Source organism: Syngnathoides biaculeatus, chromosome 16, assembly GCF_019802595.1.
Source record: "Syngnathoides biaculeatus isolate LvHL_M chromosome 16, ASM1980259v1, whole genome shotgun sequence".
NCBI classification, from domain to species: domain Eukaryota; kingdom Metazoa; phylum Chordata; class Actinopteri; order Syngnathiformes; family Syngnathidae; genus Syngnathoides; species Syngnathoides biaculeatus.
Genome location: NC_084655.1, coordinates 4902665 through 4927287, shown reverse-complemented (window position 1 = coordinate 4927287; position 24623 = coordinate 4902665). Strand labels below are relative to the sequence as shown.

Sequence of the window (24623 nt, the reverse complement as noted above, 5' to 3'; positions counted from 1 at the left end):
TAAAAAAAACATGTATTTCAAAGGGGTACCACCATCCCACTTTGAATGGTTGAAATTTTAAATTAATAATTGAAAATAGTACTTTAAGCATGTCTGCTTCCGCATTGGAGACATTAACCCATTTAAAACTAAAGGCAGCATTTACAAAAAATTCACTCTTCACTGTTATTGGTGAAATTATATGAAAATTACATAAGCATGCACACTTATGTTGGTTTGTTTCAGGGAGTGTGCATACACCCCAACAATTGGACATCCCAATCGGAGGTTTCCGTGAGACAGATCTTTTTTCTCACCAGTGTTGTCTCATAAACCGAGTGCTTGCTTTCTCTATCTTTTACAATTCGGTCCTCCTCAATCCTCATCCTAGTTTACTATCCAACCCCAAGGAATCTTTTCATGTGCTCATATACGACATAGGAGATGCTAACAGCAGGAATGACTTTGAGAAAGTTGGGTGTGATGCCACGATACAGACCAGACACACCTTCATTGGATAAGATGTATTTGAACTGGCCCACCAAGGTCAGTTTTGGAATACCCTCCGTGCTGGCTGAAAGAAGTGGAACGATTGCTCTCACATGACAAGCGGACTCATTTGCTTCATCAGAATCTGGAGCAAGTCTCACCTTGCGCCTGCATTCGTGTCCGAATAAGAGCAAGTGGATATGACGCTAGCTGCCCACAGGTACTAGAAACTGTGCCGCAGCCCAGCAGAATGAGAATACTTGGATCTGCAGAGTCTAGACAGTATTTCTGAAGCCAGGCATTCTTTAGAGTCTGAAAGAATTACAAATAAAAGTGGATGACAAGGTCACTATACCTACACTATAACATTAAATTATAGTGGACCATCCAAAGTCAATACCTCTGGGACTTTCCAGGACATTTACCAACAGCCAATTAGTTATTTCAAAGCATTTTTTTACCAAAACAAATTCCTGCTGTTACAGTAAACATTTTTCAAGTAATGTTTTAAGATTGTAACAGTCATACAAGTGACAAAGATGACATGAGCTGGAAATGAGGAAAGAGACTTAAATTCAAACTATCATATGCGTTAAAAAACTACTTGCAATTAATAGTAATAAAGTGATAATAAAATTAAACTGCAGTGCTACCTTTGAGTTTATTTTGTTCCATGATGGGGTTAGGGTTAAGGTCAAGCTCTTAACTAAATGTAATCACATATTAATCTTAATTTTCCCAATTGACGTCACAGTCTGTGCCCAGCAGTTCCTTTGTTGGAGCTTGGTTGGTGCTTTGCAACCCTCTCCACCCACGTTGGCCATGCACCTGCTGTCAATCAGCACTCCTCATTACCTATATTTAAGCCTGCCAATTCCAAGACTCCGCCGCTCGAGTATTAACATTCATTCGCGGTACACTGTCTTTCTCCTTTCATGTAAGCTACGCTACTACCCGCAATCGTCACTACCTCCGTGTGCTTCTTTGTCCTCAGTGTGCCATCTGAGCTCCCTGCCTCGCTGTTCTCTCAGGCCACGTCGCCAAGCTTTTCCACCTGCTCACGCCACCAATTCCCGCATCTTCCTTGTCTTGTTCCTTGTTCCTACTCTGAACTCTATTTAAAGGTATACGCTACTGAACAATGAAAAGCCTTAATCCGATAGGTCATGTCATATGTACTGTACGTGGAAAATGTGATGTTAACCCGATATCATTTAATGGTGATTTGAGAAGATTTTTCTCGGCAATTATGAATTTTCATGGGTGCTGCCATTTTGGCAAACCACATGACCTACATGCGCGGATGTGACGTATTCTGTGCGTAAACAAAGAAATTATGGCCGATTTGTAGTGTAATCACATGCAGTACAACCACCATCAGACACGTGAAAATGCCCTAGTGTATCACGAAATTTTGCCAAAATTCAGATAGAAAGAATCCAAGGAAGACTCCGTGGTATTCTGCCCAGTAAGAAAAAGAAAGGCCCAGTGGGTAGCGAAGCCCAGAGCCGTACGACATACAGTGAAAAAAATAAGTATTTGAAGACCCTATTGCAAGCTCTCCCACTGAGAAATGATGGAGGGGTCTGAAATTTTCATCATTGGTGCATGTCCACTGTGAGAGAGATAAAGCTGCAAATAAGTATTTGAACACCTGCGTATCAGCTAGAATTCTGACCCTCAAAGACCCGTTAGTCCGCCTTTAAAAGTCCACCTCCACTCCCTCTATTATCCTGAATCAGATGCACCTGTGTGAGGTCGTTAGCTGCATAAAGAGACCTGTCCACCCCATACAATCAGTAAGACTCATACTAGTAACATGGCCAAGATCAAACAGCTGTCCAAAGACACCAGCGACAAAATTGTCCAACTCCACACGGCTGGAAAGGGCTACGGAGAAATTGCTAAGCACCTTGGTGAAAAAAGGTCCACTGTTGGAGCAATCATTAGAAAATGGAACAAGGTAATCGTGACGGTCAAGCTGAAACTCTGTGTTTCTCAGTGACAGCCCACAAACCTGTCTGATCTAGTTATAGCTGTGGAGGAGTGGCCCAAAATACCTCCTGGGGTGTGTGGAAACCTTGTGAACAACTACAAGAAATGTTTGATCTCTGTAATTGCAATGAAAGGCTATTGTACCAAATATTAACAATGGTTTTCTCAGGCATTCAAATACTTATTTGCAGCTGCATCACACAAATAAATCATTAAAAAAATCATACATTGTGATTTTTGGATTTTTCTTTATGGATTATCTCACAATGGACATGCACCTTCTTCTTCTTCTTTTCCTTTCGGCTTGTCCCGTTAGGGGTCGCCACAGCGTGTCATCTTTTGCCATCTTAGCCTATCTCCTGCATCTTCCTCTCTAACCCCAACTGCCCTCATGTCTTCCCTCACCACATCCATAAGCCTTCTCTTTGGTCTTCCTCTCGCTCTTTTGCCTGGGAGCTCCATCCTCAGCATCCTTCTACCAATATACTCACTCTCTCACCTCTGAACATGTCCAAACCATCGAAGTCTGCTCTCTCGAATCTTGTCTCCAAAACATCCAGCTTTGGCTGTCCCTCTAATGAGCTCATTTCTAATCCTATCCAACCTGGTCACTCCGAGCGAGAACCTCAACATCTCCATTTCTGCCACCTCCAGTTCAGCTTCCTGTTGTTTCTTCAGTGCCACCGTCTCTACATCATGGCCGGCCTCACCACTGTTTTGTAAACTTTGCCCTTCATCCTAGCAGACACTCTTCTGTCACATAACACACCTTTCGCCAGCTGTTCCAGCCTGCTTGGACCCGTTTCTTCACTTCCTGACCACACTCTCCATTGCTCTGTATTGTTGACCCCAAGTATTTGAAGTCGTCCACCCTCGCTATCTCTTCTCCCTGTAGCCTCACTCTTCCCCCTCCACTTTTCTCATTCACGCACATATATTCTGTTTTACTTCGGCTAATCTTCATTCCTCTCCTTTCCAGTGCATGTCTCCATCTTTCTAATTGTTCCTCTGCATGCTCCCTGCTTTCACTGCATATCACAATATCATCTGCGAACATCATGGTCCAAGGGGATTCCAGTCTAACCTCATCTGTCAGCCTATCCATTACCACTGCAAACAGGAAGGGGCTCAGAGCTGATCCCTGATGCAGTCCCACCTCCACCTTAAATTCCTCTGTCACACCTAAGGCACACCTCACCATTGTTCTGCTGCCATCATACATGTCCTGTACTATTTTAACATACTTCTCTGCCACACCAGACTTACGCATGCAGTACCACAGTTCCTCTCTTGGTACTCTGTCATAGGCTTTCTCTAGATCCACAAAGACACAATGTAGCTCCTTCTGACTTTTTCTGTACTTTTCCACGAGCATCCTCAAGGCAAATAATGCATCTGTGGTACTTTTTCTAGGCATGAAACCATACTGTTGCTCGCAGATACTTACTTCTGTCCTGAGTCTAGCCTCCACTACTCTTTCCCATAACTTCATTGTGTGGCTCATCAACTTTATTCCTCTATAGTTCCCACAGCTCTGAACATCCCCTTTGTTCTTAAAAATGGGAACTAGAACACTTTTCCTCCATTCTTCAGGCATCTTTTCGCCCGCTAGTATTCTGTTGAATAAGTTGGTCAAAAACTCCACAGCCATCTCTCCAAATTGCTTCCATACCTCTACCGGTATGTCATCAGGACCAACTGCCTTTCCATTTTTCATCCTTTGTAGTGCCTTTCTGACTTCCCCCTTGGTAATCATTTCCACTTCCTGGTCCTTCACTCTTGCCTCTTCAACTCTTCCTTCGCTCTCATTTTCTTCATTCATCAACTTCTCAAAGTATTCTTTCCATCTATTTAGCACACTACCGGCACCAGTCAACACATTTCCATCTCTATCCTTAATCACCCTAACCTTCTGCACATCCTTCCCATCACTATCCCTCTGTCTGGCCAACCTGTAGAGATCCTTTTCTCCTTCTTTCGTGTCCAACCTGGTGTACATGTCTTCATATGCCTCTTGTTTAGCCTTTGCCACCTCTACCTTTGCCCTACGTCGCATCTCGATGTACTCCTTTCGCCTCTGCTCAGTCCTCTCAGTATCCCACTTCTTCTTCGCTAATCTCTTTCCTTGTATGACTCCCTGTATTTTGGGGTTCCACCACCAAGTCTCCTTCTCCCCTTTCCTACCAGATGACACACCAAGTACTCTCCTGCCTGTCTCTCTGATCACCTTGGCTGTCGTCGTCCAGTCTTCCGGGAGCTTCGGTTGTCCATCGAGAGCCTGTCTCACCTCTTTCCGGAAGGCCGCACAACATTCTTCCTTTCTCAGCTTCCACCACATGGTTCTCTGCTCTACCTTTGTCTTCTTAATCTTCCTACCCACCACCAGAATCATCCTACATACTACCATCCTATGCTGTCGAGCTACACTCTCCCCTACCACTACTTTACAGTCAGTAACCTCCTTCAGATTACATCGTCTGCACAAAATATAATCTACCTGCGTGGTTCTACCTCCGCTCTTGTAGGTCACTATATGTTCCTCCCTCTTCTGGAAATAAGTGTTCACTACAGCCATCTCCATCCTTTTTGCAAAGTCCACCACCATCTGCCCTTCAAAGTTCCTTTCCTGGATGCCGTACTTACCCATCACTTCTTCATCGCCCCTGTTTCCTTTACCAATATGTCCATTACAATCTGCACCAATCACAACTCTCTCGCTGTCTGGGATGCTCAGAACTACTTCATCTAGTTCCTTCCAGAATTTCTCTTTTAACTCTAGGTCACATCCTACCTGTGGTGCATAGCCGCTAACCACATTATACATAACACCCTCAATTTCAAATTTTAGTCTCATCACTCGATCTGATACTCTTTTCACCTCCAAGACATTCTTAGCCAGCTCTTCCTTTAAAATAACCCCTACTCCATTTCTCTTCCCATCTACTCCGTGGTAGAATAATTTAAACCCTGCTCCCAAACTTCTAGCCTTACTACCTTTCCACCTGCTCTCTTGGATGCACAGAATATCAACCTTTCTCCTAATCATCATGTCAACCAACTCCTGAGCTTTTCCTGTCATAGTCCCAACATTCAAAGTCCCTACACTCAGTTGTAGGCTCTGTGCATTCCTCTTTTTCTTCTGACGCTGGATCCGGTTTCCTCCTCTTCTTTGTCTTCGACCCACAGTAGCTGAATTTCCACCGACGCCCTGCAGGTTAGCAGTGCCGGGGGCGGGCGTTGTTAACCCGGGCCACGACCGATCCGGTATGGGATTCTTTAGATGAACGCTCATATTTGTTTGGCACAGTTTTTACGCCGGATGCCCTTCCTGATGCAACCCTCTGCATTTATCCGGGCTTGGGACCGGCCTACAGATTGCACTGGTTTGTGCCCTCATAGGGCTGCATTACAATGGACATGCACCAATGATGAAAATTTCAAACCCCTCCATGATTTGTAAGTGGGAGAACTTGCAATATAGCAGGGTGTTCAAATACTTATTTTCTTCACTGTACATGTGTAGCTCCAGTTCTCCAAGAGAAGCGGAAGTGTATTAACAGTCCAATTTCTTATCGGCAAAAACATCGACTTCGGCATTAAGTATGGATCCTCTACGCCCAGTGTCTCTAACTTTTCCACGTACCTTCATTTATAATCACCTTCTAAATGTTTAACAGTATCAGACAAACCTTGGATGCCGTGCTATAAGATGTATTTTCGTTTTGTCTCAACGGAATTAACTTGCAACAATGCTTTGTTTGACCGGCAATATGGCGAATCACATGATTTTATGACGTAGGTGCACGAGGTCTATAGACCTGTGAGAAATGCTGATGGCATGACATACTATGTCTTATGGGATGTTGCACATAATCACATTTAAAAAACTTTGTGTTTTTGTGTGCCATATGATGTATACTTATCCTGAAATTTTTGGTTGCTCAAACAAAGTTGTACTATGTCCTCGGGGTAATTAGGCTTTGATGGTTCCACTGTCTCCAAAACGTGGTTTGACCTATAGTATATGCACTCACCTCATAAACAGCTAAATCGATACCAGCATAGGGGATGATGCCGATTGTATTTGGCAGGTAGCCTCTGTAGAAAGCCCGGACCCCCTCCCTTTTCAGAATCTTTCTGGCACAGTCAGCCATACCTGAGTATTGCCCTGTCTTCCTCAGTGTTAGACCGGTTTTAAGCACCTAAAAAATAGAGAACAAAAAAAAAAACATCGAATAAGAGTGTTACCCATCAGGGTCAGTCCGGTGGCTTCCCAGGCCACCCAAAGTTAAGTGCTTGACTGGACAGTTAAGGAGGCTGGCCAGGACAACGAGCACTCGTGTCTCTACAGGGCCATTCAGGTGGACATCCATGATGACAGAGCCAATGACAAAGTAGGAGCCAGGCAACAGGGCCAAGTGGCGGCCGGTGGTCGACCGCCCCTGTAACAGAGGCAGGAGGAGACTACTGGCTGAGCGCCGCCAAAGCACGAGCTGAGGTGGTGGCTGCTGGCCGAGCGCTGCAGGAGCCGGAAGTGGCGGTCGCTGGTCAAGTGCTGTCGGAGCTGAAGGCGGTGGCCGCTGGTCGTGCTGCCGGAGATGAAGGTGGGGGCTACTTGCCCCATCCTGCCAGAACAGGAGCAGGCACCGGAGCCTGATGCAGCTGGTGGGGAGCCAGTACGTGGGCCTGACGCAGCTCCCAGGGAGCCGGCATAGGGGCCTGCCTAGGAACAGGCATGGGGACTGTAGTTGCCTCACGAACCTCCCACAATTGAGGCTTGGTAGGAGCAGATACGAGATGGGTAGAGTGCCGAGGGACTCAAGAAAGTGAACTAGGAAACACAGGTGGTACAGAACAAGGGGACTCAGGAGGTGGTTTGGCTTGACATGACATTGGCGGAATGGAACAGGAGGACAAAAACTGAGCTCCACTTGGACGCACCACTGGCCACCAAGCGGGGGTCTTGAATAAATGGGTAAAACGGGGGTCCCAGAAAACGTCATAGGGAGAGGACTTTGGCTTAGACTCACAGGAGCTAGAGACGAGAAGATGTGACAAAAACTGACTATGACTTGTAAAACTGGGGAAGGAATCGGAAAAATCTAAATCTGTGTCAGAGTCTGAATTGGGCAGACAATCATATCAATCAAGCTCCTCCTCAAAATTGTAAAAATCAGAGTCTAATAAAGCACCTGGAGCTGAAATAGTCGGGCGTGGTGAATAACTATGACAAGTGGAGGGCACTGGTAAAAGGGAAGGAGTGGACAAAAGGACAGAGCTTACTCGAAGAGAGTAGGCATGGTTGGCAGGCTGAAAGCATGACCGGCAACGCCGTATTCTTCCCACTGGGTCCTGTCTTGGTTGGTCGATTCTACTGTTCATCAACCTTTTTGAGGCTGTGGGTTACTTCGGGAGCACCGATTGTTTGAAGGGTTACCTGACCTGTTTGCGGCAAACCTCCAAGATAACAAAACTCTTTATACTTTACAAATATATTATATGACATTATTTTAAAAAATGCTTTAACGTAAGCAAGTCAAAATATATATATATATTTTTTTATTTGCGATCTGTGCTATTTTTAGAGCATGACTCGTGGCTGCCTTAAATGGTCCTCACGGGCAACCATGCGCCCGCGGGCACCGCATTGTTGACTACTAGTCCATTCTGTCACACTCGGGGCTCGTGAAGGGCAAGGAAGGTATGGGAAGCCGTGGAGGATCCAGATGCAGGGAGGCAGGGAGGCAAGGTAGGAGTAAAGTAATGTCAATCGTTAATTCTAAAAAACAGCTTAACAAAGTAACCACCTAAAATACTTAATACTGTCATGATCCTGCCACTCCAGCCCGGGCTGTGTGGGTGCCCGCATGCTCGCGCTAATTGGGAGGCACACACCTGCGCCTCATGCGGGGGTACTGTCATGATCCTGCCCGTATATATAGGCTGACGTCGCAACTGCGAGGGACTTGCCACTGACTTTTACTCACGCGGCAGTGGCAACGGATCCACTGCCAAGCCAAGCGCATGTGTCAGTTTCGACGGACTCGTTATTGACTTATGCCCACACTGCGGTTTCAACTGACTCGTTTCTGACTCATGCTCACGCGGCAGTTGGAACTGTCGCGCTCCCGAGACACGCCCACGTGTCAGTTTCGACCAGGAGGTGGCGATGCCGCCGTTGCCTTCTCCCGTTCCCGCCCAGGAGGAGGTGGTGAGGATGCCACCGCCTTCTCACGTTGCTGTCCAGGAGGAGGTGGTGAGGATGCTGCCGCCTTCTCATGTTCCAGTCCAGAAGGACCGGCGGCGACCGGTCCACGGCCGCCCCACGCCCCTGTATCGACAGTGACAGGAGCTGGGGAGTTCTGTTGAGCCACCCCGGAGCTGGAGAGACTCTCCTTCATCCACTTCGCTCCTGATTGCTCCCAGCCGCTTCATGACCTGGCCTTGTTGGTGACCAATCCACGGCTGCTTCCTGACCAAGCCTCTGTGGCAACCAATCCCTGGTCATCTCGCAACCACGGCGTGGGAGGTTCTCGTCCGGAGCAGTTGCCTGCCTCGCTCTGGTTCCTGCTTTGCCGTTTGGTTCCTCACCGAGGTCGTCCACCCGAATCGCCCGTGGGGATCCTGGCATCCGGGTCGTCCTCCTGACCTGTCTACCTGGACGCCTCACGTTTGGTGCCCTGGATGGCCACCAGACTGGGGTTGGGGGGTAGGAGGGGGGGCCCTCCTCCGGACCCCTGTTTTAAAACATTTCTGATACCTCGCTCAGGAGTTCGGTATCAAATTTTAATAGGTTCGTCGGAGATAGGCACTCAGAAATGAAGACAAGACACACTTCTGGCTACCAACAATTGGCACTTTATTGGTCCCACACAGAAATGGTAACACAAGCACAAGCACAAATCACGTGGTATGAAGCTAAGTAATATCCAATCAGCTCTTAGAAGAATATCCAGCTCTTACCGTGCGCCAATAGGAGGGAGAGCCAACACTCCAGGTAGAGAGCAGCTTCAATACCGGCTGGGCATCCGTACGCAACCCGCAGCAGACTCTACCGAGAGTATCTAAAGTTCTCCTTTTATACTCTAAGCGTGTGCGGAAGGAGGGGTGAGTGGCCAATTCATCCCGCCTGACGCCACACTATTCTTTGTTACCAACAAATGGCGTTGCACGACATCATATAATACAAAAACATCTTTTTATGACATTGCTGGTTATTCAAAGCTATTGCGATCGTCTTTTAGGTTATACAAAGCTATTGCGAAACATATACGAAGCTATTGCGAAACATCTTTTAATTATGGAAAAACAACACAATAAAATTATTCTTACTTCATTCCACTCTTGATGTTTTTCCATCATTCAAAATGTAAGCAATTGATTATAGGCGATTATATATTTCCTTCTCTACCTCAAGCCGGATGCGTCGCACATAATAGCAAGTTCCCATATTGCATAGCGTAAGCACACAAATAACAATCATTAACACGATCAAGGGTGGCAAGAAAGTAGTACGCGCAGTGGAGGACATTCCTGTGAAGATGTCCCACCAATGATGAGCTGAAGCCTGTTGTACTAATTTAGTGGCATGCACTACTTCCCCTTTTACTACCATAGTTGACACTATGAGACTGGAAATGTTAGACGCATGTGACTTGATGAGTTTTTGGATGTCTGTAGAACTCTCCAATGCGCATTTGAATCGTTCCAGAAACACTGACCAGGGGGAGCGTAGTACCTCCCACTGGACCGTAGTCAACCTGCGGGACTCCGAATAGTTAGTCAAACGATACGTCATGTTTCCCCAGCGCCATATGTGTACATCTTGAAGGCATCCTACAAAAGGAACCGAAGGTACTTGTGAGTTATTTTGTGTTGTAGCCACACAGAGAGTATGCGGTCCAACTTGCCACATCATCTCTCTGGCTGGCTCCCTAGTCCAATCACAAAGTACAACCTCTGAGTCGGTTAGGCACGGATTCGAGTACGCATGTTGTAATCTGCAAGCCAACCCTTGGTCTGTTAAATCACATAAATCTGATTTAAAGGTTTTGTTGGTTTTTGGTTCAAACCACTCTCCCTCCATGTGTAAAAACCAATATCCACTTGTCGTTATAACAGGCAAAACCTGATATTTACAAACCACCTTTGTTGTCGTCACGTTGTACTGGGTCCAATACCCCGTACATTTATTTTTGTTACATTTGGTGTGTTCGGGATGTAATGTCAACCACAAAGAGTCAGAAATGTTCCAAACCTTCCGCCACTCTTGATAATTTCCCGACGTAACTATCCTTAGAAACGACTCCTTTTGAGCCGCAGCGTGTAGAGTTTGAATACTACATACTGTCCAGCTACTCTGTTCTGTCAAGTTCTGAAGCACTTTCTCTGCTTCGTCCCATAATTTGATATCCCAATTAAACACTGTTTTCCAAAGTTCTGCATTTTCTTTTTTGTCCCACCAGAGCTTTAGGAAGCCAAACCCCTATTTGATGCAAGGCCCTGGCAGAGTGTTCTCCAGTATTGGACAGCATGGTCCTAGTTACCTCATTATCAGCAGTATTTGCCAATCCCAATACGGTTCCCGTTCCCCCCAACAAAGTATCATACCATGCCCTTTTTATTCCGTTACATATCGGAATCGGGGGAAAGTGAATTGTCCAGTATATCTTGGTTTCAACCACTGCTTGAGCTAGGTGTGTACAGGTGTCAAGGATTGGAGTCAAGTGTGTTTGAGTTATTTTTGGCGTCATTGTTTCTTCGATGATCAGCTTGACACCCCCAATATCTCCATTTGTCCAAATCCCACATACACATGACGCAGGAAGCGGAGACTGTCACCTTACTCCCCCGTATCACTCTCGTGGTGGATCATCATGGGAAGATCACAGGGGATGTTGACCGAGATTCTCCATCTCATCCCGATGAACTGGCTTGTCTCGCACACATGACCTTCGGTCATTCCCCACGAGGGTCGGACCATGGCACCAACGGCAAGGAGGCAGATGACCCAGTCATTTCCAATTCCTTGGCGCCGGATGTCTTCCATCTCTGCGTCCTCCCGTCGAGGGTCGTCCAATCAACAGCTCCCACTTCAACAAGCACCCACCAAGCTGCAACAGATATGGTTACCACTATTGACAAAAGAAAACATGATTAGTATTCTCGCATGTAACATTTGTTCACGGGTACGTTTACCCATTTTTCCTCTCTTTGATATAAAACACTGACTGTGGCATCAGACCCCTGAGCTATAATTTCCGCAGCTCGAGGAGGTCCTGATTGCATTTTCCCCAAAGATATGGGAAACTGTGTCATTTTTACCTTTCCCACCAATATTGTCCGCACATCAATTCCTGTTCCAAATTGAAATTTACCTATTCTCAAATACAAAGTCATTCCAGCCAGGATGTCCATTCCAATTATCCACTCTGGGATGGGGGTGACGACCACTTCAAATTTCCATATTGGCATATTCCCAATTTTTAATGGAAGAATTACTGCTTTTCCATTTACAATTTGTCCCCCCAATCCTCGCAGTGGAAGATTTTCACCCTTCATTTTATCAGGGTTTCCGTGTCCAATTGAACATGGGGTCTGATGTCCCCAACTGACCATCGATTGATAATTTTGTTCTGGCTGGTTGACTGAGTTTGTCCTCCATCCTAGCTGAGGAGGTCAAAGGTACGTGACCTCTTGTCCTTATTTTTCCCCTTACTCTTGGGTTTCGCTCGGCCCTTTCTCACAGCAGCCACATAGCTGGGGCCTCTTGTGTCTACTAGCATGTCGTCGCTTGAGTCTGTATCTTCCTCTTCCTCTTCTTCATCCTCAAATGCATCCAAGGGAGGGGCTGTTGGTTGAGCTGCCGGCGTCATCATTCCCTTTATGATGGTGGCCAGCTGAGCAATTTCTGATTTTCCCTTTGATCCCCTGCTCAAGCAATTTACCTTCAATCCCCTTTGTTTGCATCTTGCAGCCAAGGCACTTGTGGGTAGCCCGTCAATTTCTTCTGCCGGTACTCCCGCTACAATGAGTGCTTTCCACATTTCCCGCCTACTACTCCCGGCTTCGGGCGGTTTCGCGCGCGCGGTCGTTTGCCATCTGTTTCGGACCTGTAATTCTCAGGGCAAGGCTGATGTACTGTGTCTCCCCAATCTCCCAAAGTCGCCAACTCCAACAAGCGCGTTTTTACGTCACTGAAGCTGTTATCGACGGCTCCTAACAAAATAGTAAGTATCGCAGACCTGTAGTGGGGGGGTGCGTCTCGAATCATTGCATCACGCACCACCTTTGGCACTGCTGTTTCATCAATAAAAGCATGACCCGCTCGCGATATCGAATCGCGTGTACACAATCTCCCCATTCTGTGAATTGCGTCGCGGATGGTTACCCAAGGCCCTTTGATCTCGGGCCAATCATGCCACGTTGGATACACAGATTGCGCTGTCATAGCATACAAGGCAAATAGCGAAAAAGAATCACCTACCGCCATTGCTCTCCCGTTTGCACGAAACTCGGCATTCATTCGAGAATCTGAACTCAAGCCTCCAAATCGCGAAATGTCCTCTGAGTCAAGCTCTATGGCGTCAGCTCCTTCCTCATACATCCGCCTGAGCCAACAATCAGCTGGTTCTCCCTGCTTTTGTCGATACTTTGATGTTAAATGGGCTATCTCTTCCTGAGAGAAGTCCTCTTTTGTTATCGTCATTCTGGGCGGCGGCTGAGGCTGTTCTATTCGCCTCATTATAGGGTTTCCTTCCATATCAACTATAGGTACATTATTCTCATCTCGCTGTTCTTCAAAGACGGGCAAGACAACATGCTGTTCCTCCCGTCTCCGCGAGATCGGTTTAACTTGGAGATGTCCAAGTTGTGGATACAGCGGTTGAGGTTTCATTTCCCCGCCATATTGCATGTCGCCATCTCCCCATATGTCGCCATTCCATCCCTCTGGCTCCCAGTCTTCCTGGAGTGCCACAGCGAAAGAGCGGACCTGTTTTGGGTCGATGCGACGCGGTCTTTTATTACTTTTCTCGCGCGCCATTGAAGAAATAAAAGCCACTGATTTCTCCAAGATTTTCTGCGCTTTAGCTTGGTCAGATTCGAGCGTTTTAATATTCTCTTCAAGTTGCGCTATCTTTTTATCTTTTTGCATTTCAGAAGCGCATACTTTATCCAAAGCCTTTGTTCTTTCCTTCCAGGCTTCGGCAAAAATCCACAACATCTCTCGGACGCCACCCAGCGGGGCTTTGTCCCTCACATCCACCCTGCTTAACATGCGCTGTAGCAGCGGTGGAGTTGCCAAGGGAATTTCTCCTATCCACGGCTTAGGGCGTCCCCCGTGCCGTCTAAGGAGTTTCCCTATTTCTTCAAATCCAAGGCTCTCCCAGTCGGAGACGCCATCCTCATTGGGAGCCACCTCCGCTCCCTTCACAGTTTTACACTTAAAACTTGAGGCCACTTCCGCCTCCTTCACAGTTTTGCTCTTAAAGCAACAAGCCATTTCTGAATGTATTCTCCACGATCCTGCCGACAATGCCAAAAATGTTTTAAAACATTTCTGATACCTCACTCAGGAGTTCGGTATCAAATTTTAATAGGTTCGTCGGAGATAGGCACTCAGAAATGAAGACAAGACACACTTCTGGCTACCAACAATTGGCACTTTATTGGTCCCACACAGAAATGGTAACACAAGCACAAGCACAAATCACGTGGTATGAAGCTAAGTAATATCCAACCAGCTCTTAGAAGAATATCCAGCTCTTACCGTGCGCCAATAGGAGGGAGAGCCAACACTCCAGGTAGAGAGCAGCTTCAATACCGGCTGGGCATCCGTACGCAACCCGCAGCAGACTCTACCTAGAGTATCTAAAGTTCTCCTTTTATACTCTAAGCATGTGCGGAAGGAGGGGTGAGTGGCCAATTCATCCCGCCTGACGCCACACTATTCTTTGTTACCAACAAATGGCGTTGCACGACATCATATAACACAAAAACATCTTTTTATGACATTGCTGGTTATTCAAAGCTATTGCGATCGTCTTTTAGGTTATACAAAGCTATTGCGAAACATATACGAAGCTATTGCGAAACATCTTTTAATTATGGAAAAACAACACAATAAAATTATTCTTACTTCAACCCCCTTCCGCCCAACCCTGCATGTGTTAATAATTGTCTCTGTTTCTTTCGTTTAGGCACGTCTGAGAGCCGTGCCTTAAAGGGGGGTACATGATCCTGCCCGTATATATAGGACCCCGATGACGATTGGTGCGCCGCCAGATTGTGGAGCTTCCTGTCCCGTTCGAGTACTCCCGTATGCCTGATCGTCAACCCGTGTGTACCGACCTCCGCCTGTTCACCGACCGACTCCGTAAGCCTGACTCCCTTCACACTTCTGCCTTCCTTGATCGATCTCCCGTGAACCGACTCCTGCCTGCCCGCTCACCTGCTCTCTTCGCCTGACGTGCCAACTACCGCTGCTGCACCTGACCGCCTGCACGATCCCCGACCATTTAATAATAAACGTCTTTCTCCGAACTCCCTTGCATCTTCCGTGTCCTCCTGCATTTCGGTCCTACCTCCGTTCCAATGGGTCGTGACAAATACTTAACCACGACTTGTGATTGAATGTGTGAAATGTCTTTATTGCCACACACACACATCTTCACACGGGCTGATTTAGGATTTACCAGTGTCCACATGAAGGATTCATCCAGGCTGCCAAATGAAACAGTCCAATCTGACACGGACACCCCAATCAGTGCAGTCTGAACAGTCTGGAAAGTCCATTTTGCGAACCCAATTCCAAACAACTTGGGACATTGAGTTAAACGTAAATAAGAACAGAATACAAAGATTTGGAAATAATGTTTAAGCTATATTTCATTGAATATACTACAAATACAACATATTTAATCTTCAAACTGATAAACTTTATTATTTTTCGCAAATAATCATTAACTTAGAGTTTGATGGCTGCAACATGTTCCAAAAAGCTGGGAGAGTGTTAGATTTACCAGGGTTACATCACCTTTTCTTAACATTCAATAAATTTGTCGGAGGGCGGCACGGTGGGTCAGCTGGTAAAGCGTTGGCATCACAGTTCTGAGGACCTAGGTTCAATCCCGGCCCCGCCTGTGTGGAGTTTGCATGTTCTCCCCGTGCCTGTGTGGGTTTTCTCCGGGCACTCCGGTTTCCTCCCACATCTCAAAAACATGCAACGTGATTTGGACACCCTAAATTGCCCCTAGGTGTGATTGTGAGTGCAACTGTTTGTCTCTATGTGCCCTGTGATTGACTGGCGACCAGTTCAGGGTGTACCCTGCCTCCTGCCCCTTGACAGCTGGGATTGGCTCCAGCACTCACTGCGACCCTCGTGAGGATAAGTGGCAAAGAAAATGGATGGATGGATGGATGGATGTTTGGGAACTGAGGACACTAATTGTTGAAGTTTTGTAGGTGGCATTCTTTCCCATTCTAGGTTGATGTACAGCTTCAGCTGTTCAGTAGTCCGGGATCTCTGCTGCTATATTTTATGCTACATATTACACCATACATTTTCAATGGGAGACAGGTTGGGACTGCCGGGAGGCCACTCTTCTACCCCCACTCTTTTTCTACGAAGCCACGCTGTTGTAACATGCAGAATGTGGTTTGGCATTGTCTTGATGAAATTAACGGGGACTTCTGTGAAAAAAAACGTTGCTTGAATGGCAGCATATATTTCTTCAAAACCTGCATTAATGGTGCCTTCACAGATCTGTAATTTATCTATGCCATTGTCACTAACACAGCCCCATACCATCAGAGATAGTGGAGTTTGAACCTTTTGTCCATAACAGTCCACTGTTTCCACACGCAGTGCTTACTCCAGATTTTCTGAACCCTGATGCCTGTATCTTGGTATTGGTATTAAAGTGATCAAAGCTGTACATGTCATGGGCGTAGTCATTCCACTCATGTGCCCCTGCTCTGGGGAGCAGCCTCCTCACCTGCAACTTGTCTGGGTTAATTACGCTATGTATATAATCTCATGCTGTTCTTCTCCAGTTCATTGTGCTTCGTTGTGTCACGTTGCCTCGTTTCAGCATTCTGTGGGCCTAATAATCATGTTCTTCTATTCCTTGTTCCACGATTTTGACTCATAGCAATATGACGAAGGGCCTTAAAAGTGTTCGACCCAATTAGGTCTCTTAAACACAATGATATGATAAATTTTGAACAAAATACATATACTGTAATTTGTGGACACTCATTCAGCTTTCATTCTGCTTATCCTCACTAATGTCACAGGTGTCCTGGAGACTGTCCCAGCTATCTTTGTGAAGGAGATGGGGTACACCTTGAACTAGTCCCCAACCAATCTCATGGCACACATAAACAAACAACCATTTGCACTTACATTCACACCTGCGCACAATTTAGAGTCTTCAATTAATGCATGCTTTGTGGATGTGAGAGAAAATCCACACAGGCACGGGGAGACCATGCAAACTCCACACAGGCAGTATTGGGATTTTAAGACCAATCCTCAGAACTGTGAGGGAGATGTTTTGGCCAGTCGACCACAGTCGCAACATTACTTTTTGTTGAATCTTCACTAACTGAACAAATAAATGTATAAAAATGTTTATGTTCTGACCTCCATGGGGTAGATTATGGTTTGGGCAGTTGCTCCTGCCAAAGAGCCAGCAAGGAATCTTTCTTGTACCCTCAAACTTCCCCCCTCCCTGCTGCCACGGATCAGCCACTTGATCTAATGAAAGACAAGATAAGAAAATGGACAGGTGCACATATGAGGTTATAAATAAGGGCAAAAAGTTTGCTTGGTTCAAAATCAGTCAGACAGATGTCTGCAAAATTACTTCATAGATGATTCCCGATTCCTTCAGAAATGAATGACAGAAAAAGCCTTCATTAAGACAGCGGCTAGTTGTTGACTTATTAACACTGACCTGTTCATAGGCCATAAATTGCAGATTCTGGGGCAATCTTGAGGACATTGATGCCATTTCCCCTCCAGAGAGAAAAGACACCTCCTTCTTGGATCATTCCTGTCAGCCCCCACCACAGATTGGTCCCATGGCACACAGAACCGTGTACCTTGACACAAACACAAACCAGGCCACCAGTTTTATATCCTGTGCTAAATATGGGAACAGACTCCCTCATGAATGCAGTTACTGGACTGATCCTCTAGTGCGTGTTCTATTTACGATCTCTTGAGAACTTGAGCTAGAATCTAAGATACACATACGAATTTAGATCAATTTAAAGATAGATACCAGTGTTGCTGAAAGTAGAGTTTAATTCTGGTCTTAATAATGAAATTAGAAAGAATTCTAAAAATATTTTGTTGTAAATCCCCAAGAATGATCTTCAGCAAATGTTTGCTGTGACTGTTTATAGCTTATTAGATTTGTTGTAATGTAACATAACAAAAAGTGAATAAAAAAAATCACAAGAAAAAGTACTGTCATTAAACAAACACAAAAAGAAGGTATCCTGCATAGAACTTGTGGATCTTCATCTATTCAGCTAAAGAAAGCAACGTGAGAGTAGGTGATGGGAAATTCCTAAATTATAGTGTCATAGATTAAGATGTTGACAAATACACTAAACGGGAATATGTCGCAAATACAGCAAGTACATATTGCATAAACCACTTACAAAAAAAAACAAACATCTGCATCAGTAGGTGACCATATGGTAAACAGACATACCGGTACTGTAGAAATCCCTGCAGGATACAAATGGGTTGCAACCATTTTATACATATGGTACTTCACATTTCACACAAACTAAAATTATATTTCAGGGCCCAATAAGAACATGTATCTCCATTTTGTCAAAGTGCAACTGAAAAGACTGACCTGGAGGAAAATTTTCAGGCGATCCAAAGGAGCAGTTCCTGTCCTGGACACAGCACCTGCCATTGCGCCAGCAACCAACTGCCTCCATACCAGGCCGGACCGCCTTTCCTTCTCTGAGAACTCATCTGGCACCGTCAAATGTTCCCCAATGTCAAACATCTTCCAATAGTTTTGAGATTAATGAATTCCATAATTAATTGTGGGTACAACACTGCTAAATTTGCATCACTGCTGTATATACACATTCATATATTCTGTATGTGCGGAATAGGATCATAAATATACTCTATGATAACAACCACTGTTATGTTTGTTGATCCTTCCCAATGGATTATGTTACTTTTCACACCATTGATTTTTTTTTTTCCAGGACATTTCAAAGGGTTACATGATAAGTTGTATGGTATATTATGTTTGTCCAATAACTGATTGGTTTTCCATTTTGTTAGCGTCACAATTGCTTGTTGTTCAACTAATAGATATCTGGTTTTCATGTTGGTTACACCTATATAACAAGTATAAATCAGAATCAAAATCAGCTTTATTGGCTAAGTGTGTAACAACACACAAGGAATCTGTCTCCGGCAGTCGGTGCCGCCCTGGTACGACATTCAGAACAAACTAACGAACAAAAAACAAGAGACATTCAATTAATAGGAACTAATTCTTATAAGAATCACAGATGTGCAAGATGCAGAGTCCTCATCATTTAGAACAGTTAAGAGTCCATCAAGGCCCCACATTATGTTAAGCTTGTACAGAGACCCCTGAACCATTCGCGGTTCCCGTTATAGACAAGTGGAATGACAATTCTACAAAGGGAGCAGGTTAAAGTGACGAATTGTGCAATAGTCTACAGAATATATTACTAATACTAACACTGATTGGAACTGCTGGATTCTTCAAAGACAAAACCCAATCCGAAACTGACCGTAGACATACAGCGGTATTTACTGTAAATCACAGAATGCACCTGGGCAACAAAAGTTAGCAGTTTCAGGACTTATATGAAAAATGTACAGATTCAAACAAAAGCATCAAAAACAAAAACAGTCTTCTAAGTTGTGTATCAAATAAAGTTCTAAATAACTGGAAACAAAACTGAAATGCTGATCCCTAGTTTTCTTCAAATTTTGATGTCAAATCCAAATGTTTTCAGTCTGTACATGCAGACAGATGCATGAGCTCTCCAGACATGTAGGGAGGATCAGACGTATTTCATTGACAAATATTTCAACACTTCGAATCATTATCGAAAGCGATTCATTGAATGCATAATTATTACTATCCTCATTTTTTTGGCCATTTTTTATTCCTAAATTACCTCAAAGGACAGTACGCAGCAAAGGCGGTGGGGTTGGGGAGGGTATTACATGCACGCATGATATGCATAGATTAGAACTAAAGGGCCAAATTGTAGGATGATAGGTGTGCGCCATTATCTAACATCTTTCTTTGCAACTTTTTGTGTGAGCACACAGTCCTAGACACTCATGTCCACCCTCAGTTGTTGAAGGCCTTTATAGAGTCAACTCAGTATGTAAAAGGAAAGGCTTTACGGACGAAGTCTGCACCTCATATTTATCACAAAAGGTGGATAAAATGAAACAGTCACTAATCAGTCTGCTCTTATCTTCCCAAAATTCTGAACCGCCCTCTTAATTTCATTGCAGCGCAATACTATCCAACCATCCCAACAAATTAGTACATAGTGTTGCAACGAGGAGGGTACTGCAACGACAGCAACTCAACCACAAAGCACTGTCCTGAGTGCTGGAGCACTCAGATTATTATTTATGTGATTATTTTGAAACAATTACGGGAATTAGATTACTCACATGGGAGTGCTTCCAGTATTGGACAATCTCCTCCATGTTGTGGAAAGGATTGAACTGGAAATGATCTCGCCATTCTTTCCAGTCAATGGTCATGTTGCCATCCCTCTCCATGCTGGGAAATTCACAAACATGTTGGCTGGTTGGTCAATAAAAAAAAAATTATATTTGGTAGATAATATTGTGTTGCGTTTTGTTATATAATTTGGCATGTTTTATGTAGTATTACCTTGGCAAAGGTTAGATATTTCAATATCATCTACAATAATTCGGCTGTAAAATAAACAACAAAGCATTTGCTCCATGTTTTTATGTTAGCAAGTGGCGGCACAGTAGTGCAGCTGTAGAGCATTGGCCTCACAGTTATGAGGACTGGGGTTCAAATCGCTTGTGTAGAGTTTGCGTGTTCTCCCTGTGCCTGTGTGGGTTCTCTCCGGACGCTCTCAATTCCTCCCAAATCCAAAAAACACCCAATCACAGGGCACATCGAGACAAACAGCCACACTCACAATCACACCTAGGAGCAATTTGGAGTGTCCAATTAATGTTGCATGTTTTTGAGATGTGGGAGGAAACCGGAGTGCCTGGAGAAAACCCACGCAAACATGGGGAGAACATGCAAACTCTACTCAGGTTGAACCCGGGACCTCAGAACTGTGAGGCCAATGCTTTCCAGCTGTTCCACTGTGCTGCCTCTTTAAGAACTATTTACATTAAAACATTTCGGTAATATTTTAATTTAAGTTTTATCTATCCATCTATGCATCCATATTATTCCGCTTATCTCTATTTTTTGTGACCGTGAGTCCTCATCAGGGTCAAGGTTGCGATAGAGCCTATCCCAGTAGACTTTGTTTCTGGTCAACCATTGATTGCTCGGCACATATAGATAAAGCAACAATTCAAACTCCTATTTGCACATATGGGAAATTTATAGTGGGAGCAATCGATTGGGATAATGATGTGCTAACCATTTGGACACTGTGCCGCTTTCTAAAATTCCCAAAATGTTATGTGAACATTTTTTGACAGGTTTTATTCCAGGACTGCAAATAAAATAATAATGGTTAAAATACAGTTGATTTGAAGTGAAGCACATTTTTTCGTTTGCTAGTGAATTTGTTTTAAACTTCTGTTTGACCTCTGCAGAATTCTGGAGGCTTCCTCCTTGGTGACCTCAACTCCAAGCTTGTGCAGCAAGAACTGGATCTCACCCACATCAATTTTACCTTAAAAAAACACAACAGCATGTTTGAAACATATATCTAATATTTGCAAGAAAACCAACCATTATTTACAAACTTGTAAAGAAGGTAAAGTTGGAGGGTTTTATTATTATTTTAATGCTCCCATGTATACTTTTTACATACTTTATTGTGCTTTTAATTTATATTATAATCTTTGAGCCAAAATAATGTAAAACATTATCTGTTTCATAAACATTAAAGCTGTGAAGCTGATCCACCAGTTTGTTTGCTAATATGATATTAATTAAAGTACATACTTTATTCGATATGAAAAATGAAGGCATGAATATTTGTGAATGGGATTATGTGTTTTGATGAGTCAGTACCATCATTGTTCCGATCCAATTTGTGGAACATGAGCCATAGCCTCTTCTCATGAGCCTGTAGGTACTGGGAGAACTCTTTGAAGTCCAGCAAACCATCATTATTGATGTCACTCTCCAAGACTATCTGTGGGTCCAGACAGAAAAGTTTCAAAGACTAAGGGTAGAAAGACAAGAAAATTCATTTTCTTGTGAAGAAAGTGCTTGTGTACACAAGATGTGGTGAGCATACACACAGTAAAGATGTGTCAGGGGTCACAGGATGAAGAGTGCAACAGATACACACAAGTGGAGTGAGGAGGAGAGAGGAAGACAGTCTTTCCATCACAGTCCAGCTTACCTGGGGGAAAACTTACAGTAACGTCTCCTCTCTTGATAAGCAAACAAAAAGCAAAAAAGGAAGACAATGAAAAACTTACCTTGTGTATTATTTTGTGGATATTGAAAAATACTCAAAATAATGATGACTTGAATGAAGGAGAAAGAAACGCACTTTGATAACTTGAATGACAAAAACACATTCATCCATTTTCTTCCTCATATCCAAGGTGTCAAGGACAGAACTCGAGGCTGAACCCAAATGCACGACTCACGAGGCTTAGGAGCAGTTTGGGAAGTGTGTTTATTCAGTCCAAGGTCAATACACCAGCAGGCAGTCCACGGAGGCAGCAGTATCAGAATCGGCAGTCGTGAGAGGAAGGTAAAAAACGAGGCGGGCTTCAGTACATGGGGTAGCAAGAGCATGCACAAGGAGTTGTGGGAAGTTGCGATTGAGGCTGGTGCGCACCGGATCTGGGACCGGCACACCCATGACAGGGACCGGCGCAGCTATGACAGTGTCCTAATGAGGGAGGGATCGACCACAAACTGGGAAGGGATCCGCGACTGCTCCTTGGGACTGTAGCCTTCCCAGTCCACTAGGTACTGGACCTCCCTCCCCCGACGCACAGCATAGACAGGGCTCCGGTCAACCATACAGGAAGGACGAGAGGGTTCGGCAGGCAAGACCAAGAGAGACACTCAAGCTGGCGTGAGTAGACTGATGTATCCTGTGATACGGCTGGTGTATTCGTGAGTCCAAAGGGCATCACCAAGTATTCAGTGTCCCGTGGGTGTGTTGAAAGCAGTCTTCTACTCCTTTATCTGGACTAGGTGGTACGCATTCCTCAAGTCCAGCTTGGTAAAAATCTTGGCGCCCTTCAGCAGTTTGAAGGCTGTGGCATTGAGGGGGAGAGAGTACCTGTTCTTTATAGTGACGTCGTTCCATCCCTGGTAATCGATGCAGGGCCGCAGGGTCTTGTCCTTCTTTTACACGAAGAAGAAATTGGCCCTAGCCGGTGACGATGAGGGCCGGATCAGTCCTGCAGCCAGCGACTCTTCTACATATGCCTTCATGGCATGATGCTCTGGACCTGAAAGAGAGAATAATCTCCCGTGAGGGGGTGAGGAGCCGGGCAGCAGGTCAATGGCGCATTCACACGGGCCTTGGGGAGGAAGTGACTTGGCCTTACACTTGGAAAATACTTCCCTAAGGTCATGGCAACAAGAGGAAATTGAAGAGCAGTCCGGCTTCTCTTGCGGGGTTTGGCCGGCCTTTTCCCTCTCCGCCTTCAGGGACGAGAGGCACGTGTGCGCGCACTTCGCTTTCCAGGATTTGATTTGTCTGATCGACCAGTCAATATGAGGGTTATGTATTTTCAGCCAGGGTTTATCCAGGAGTAGGTTATGACTTGGGGTGTCAAAAACATGGAAGCTGATGCATTCTGTGCGTGAGTCCTGAAATGTGAGGGTGAGTGTCTGACTTCGGCGGGTTATTTCGCCGAGGAAGCTGCTATTGACACAATAAGCCTTACTGGGGCATTGTACTGTGAAATTCCTCATGCTTTTAGCCAGCTGAGAACTTAAAAATTGGCGTCCGAACCCGAGTCTATGCATGCCGTCATCTTGAGTGACTGCCCTCTTGAACACAAGGTGACACGGGGAAGTGTTTGGTCTGAACTCTCCTGAATGAGGTTGAGATGGACCCTTGTCCGGGTTCATGGTGAGGTTCCAGCTAGTTTGACTGGACAGCGGGTCACAGTGTGCCCCGACTGCCTGCAGTAGAACCAGAAGCCCTCCCTCTTCAGGCATAGACGTTCCTCAGGTGACATGCAGCAGCAGCCCGGCTGCCTGGGTTTCTCTGCTTCGTCAGATGTACCTTGAGGAGTGTTGGTGTCCCTGATATGCGTTGGTGTGTCCCTCCACCAGGCGCTGTCCTGCACATGTTCCATGAGTCTCTTGTTTATTTTCAAAGTCAAAGCAATGAGTGCTTTCAGGTCTGTCGGCAAGTCCATCGGGATCCGCTGGTCCTTTACCGTGGAGGACAGCCCCTGAATGAACGCATCTAGGAGCGCCCTGTTGTTCCAGTGGCTCTCGGCTACCAGAATGGGGAACTCAATCATTTAATCGGAGACTCTGCGTCGACCCTGCTGTAGCGTGATCAACGAGGTCGCTGCCTCACGTTCAGGCCATGCGTACTGAAAGACCTGCGCCAAGGCCGTGGAGAAGGACGGCAAGCTTTGGCACGTGTCTGTGCCGCGGCTCCATTCCGCGGTAGCCCAGGCTTCTGCCCTCCCTGTGAGGTGGGAGATAACGAATGCAACTTTGGACTGGACGGTGGGAAAGGCGGAAGACTGCAACTCGAAGTGCAGCTCACATTGGACGATGAAGGGCTTAATATTGCCTGAGTCACGGGAAAACCCCTCCGGACGGGAGACCGTTGAGCAGACGGCTCTCTGAGCGTTGGAGACCAGTGAGGGAGCTGGCTTGGGGGTACGTGAAACTGCTGCGGCACCTGCTGGATCCCGACTGGCGCCGGCTCCACTGAACGAGGATGCA

General features: G+C 45.4%; 1 protein-coding gene across 1 annotated transcript in view; it reads right to left on the bottom strand.

Annotated features, from left to right (window-relative positions):
* Positions 1-374: 374 nt before the first annotated feature.
* The window catches only part of LOC133514657 (mitochondrial adenyl nucleotide antiporter SLC25A23-like), a 37729-nt gene continuing 13480 nt past the window's right edge, over positions 375-24623 (bottom strand). Inside the window, 10 exon segments of the mRNA XM_061846486.1 lie at positions 375-553; positions 630-780; positions 6498-6665; positions 17111-17224; positions 17424-17442; positions 17444-17571; positions 18342-18500; positions 20180-20291; positions 21318-21405; positions 21750-21873. Of these exon segments, the coding sequence (XP_061702470.1) occupies positions 375-553; positions 630-780; positions 6498-6665; positions 17111-17224; positions 17424-17442; positions 17444-17571; positions 18342-18500; positions 20180-20291; positions 21318-21405; positions 21750-21873 (1242 nt within the window).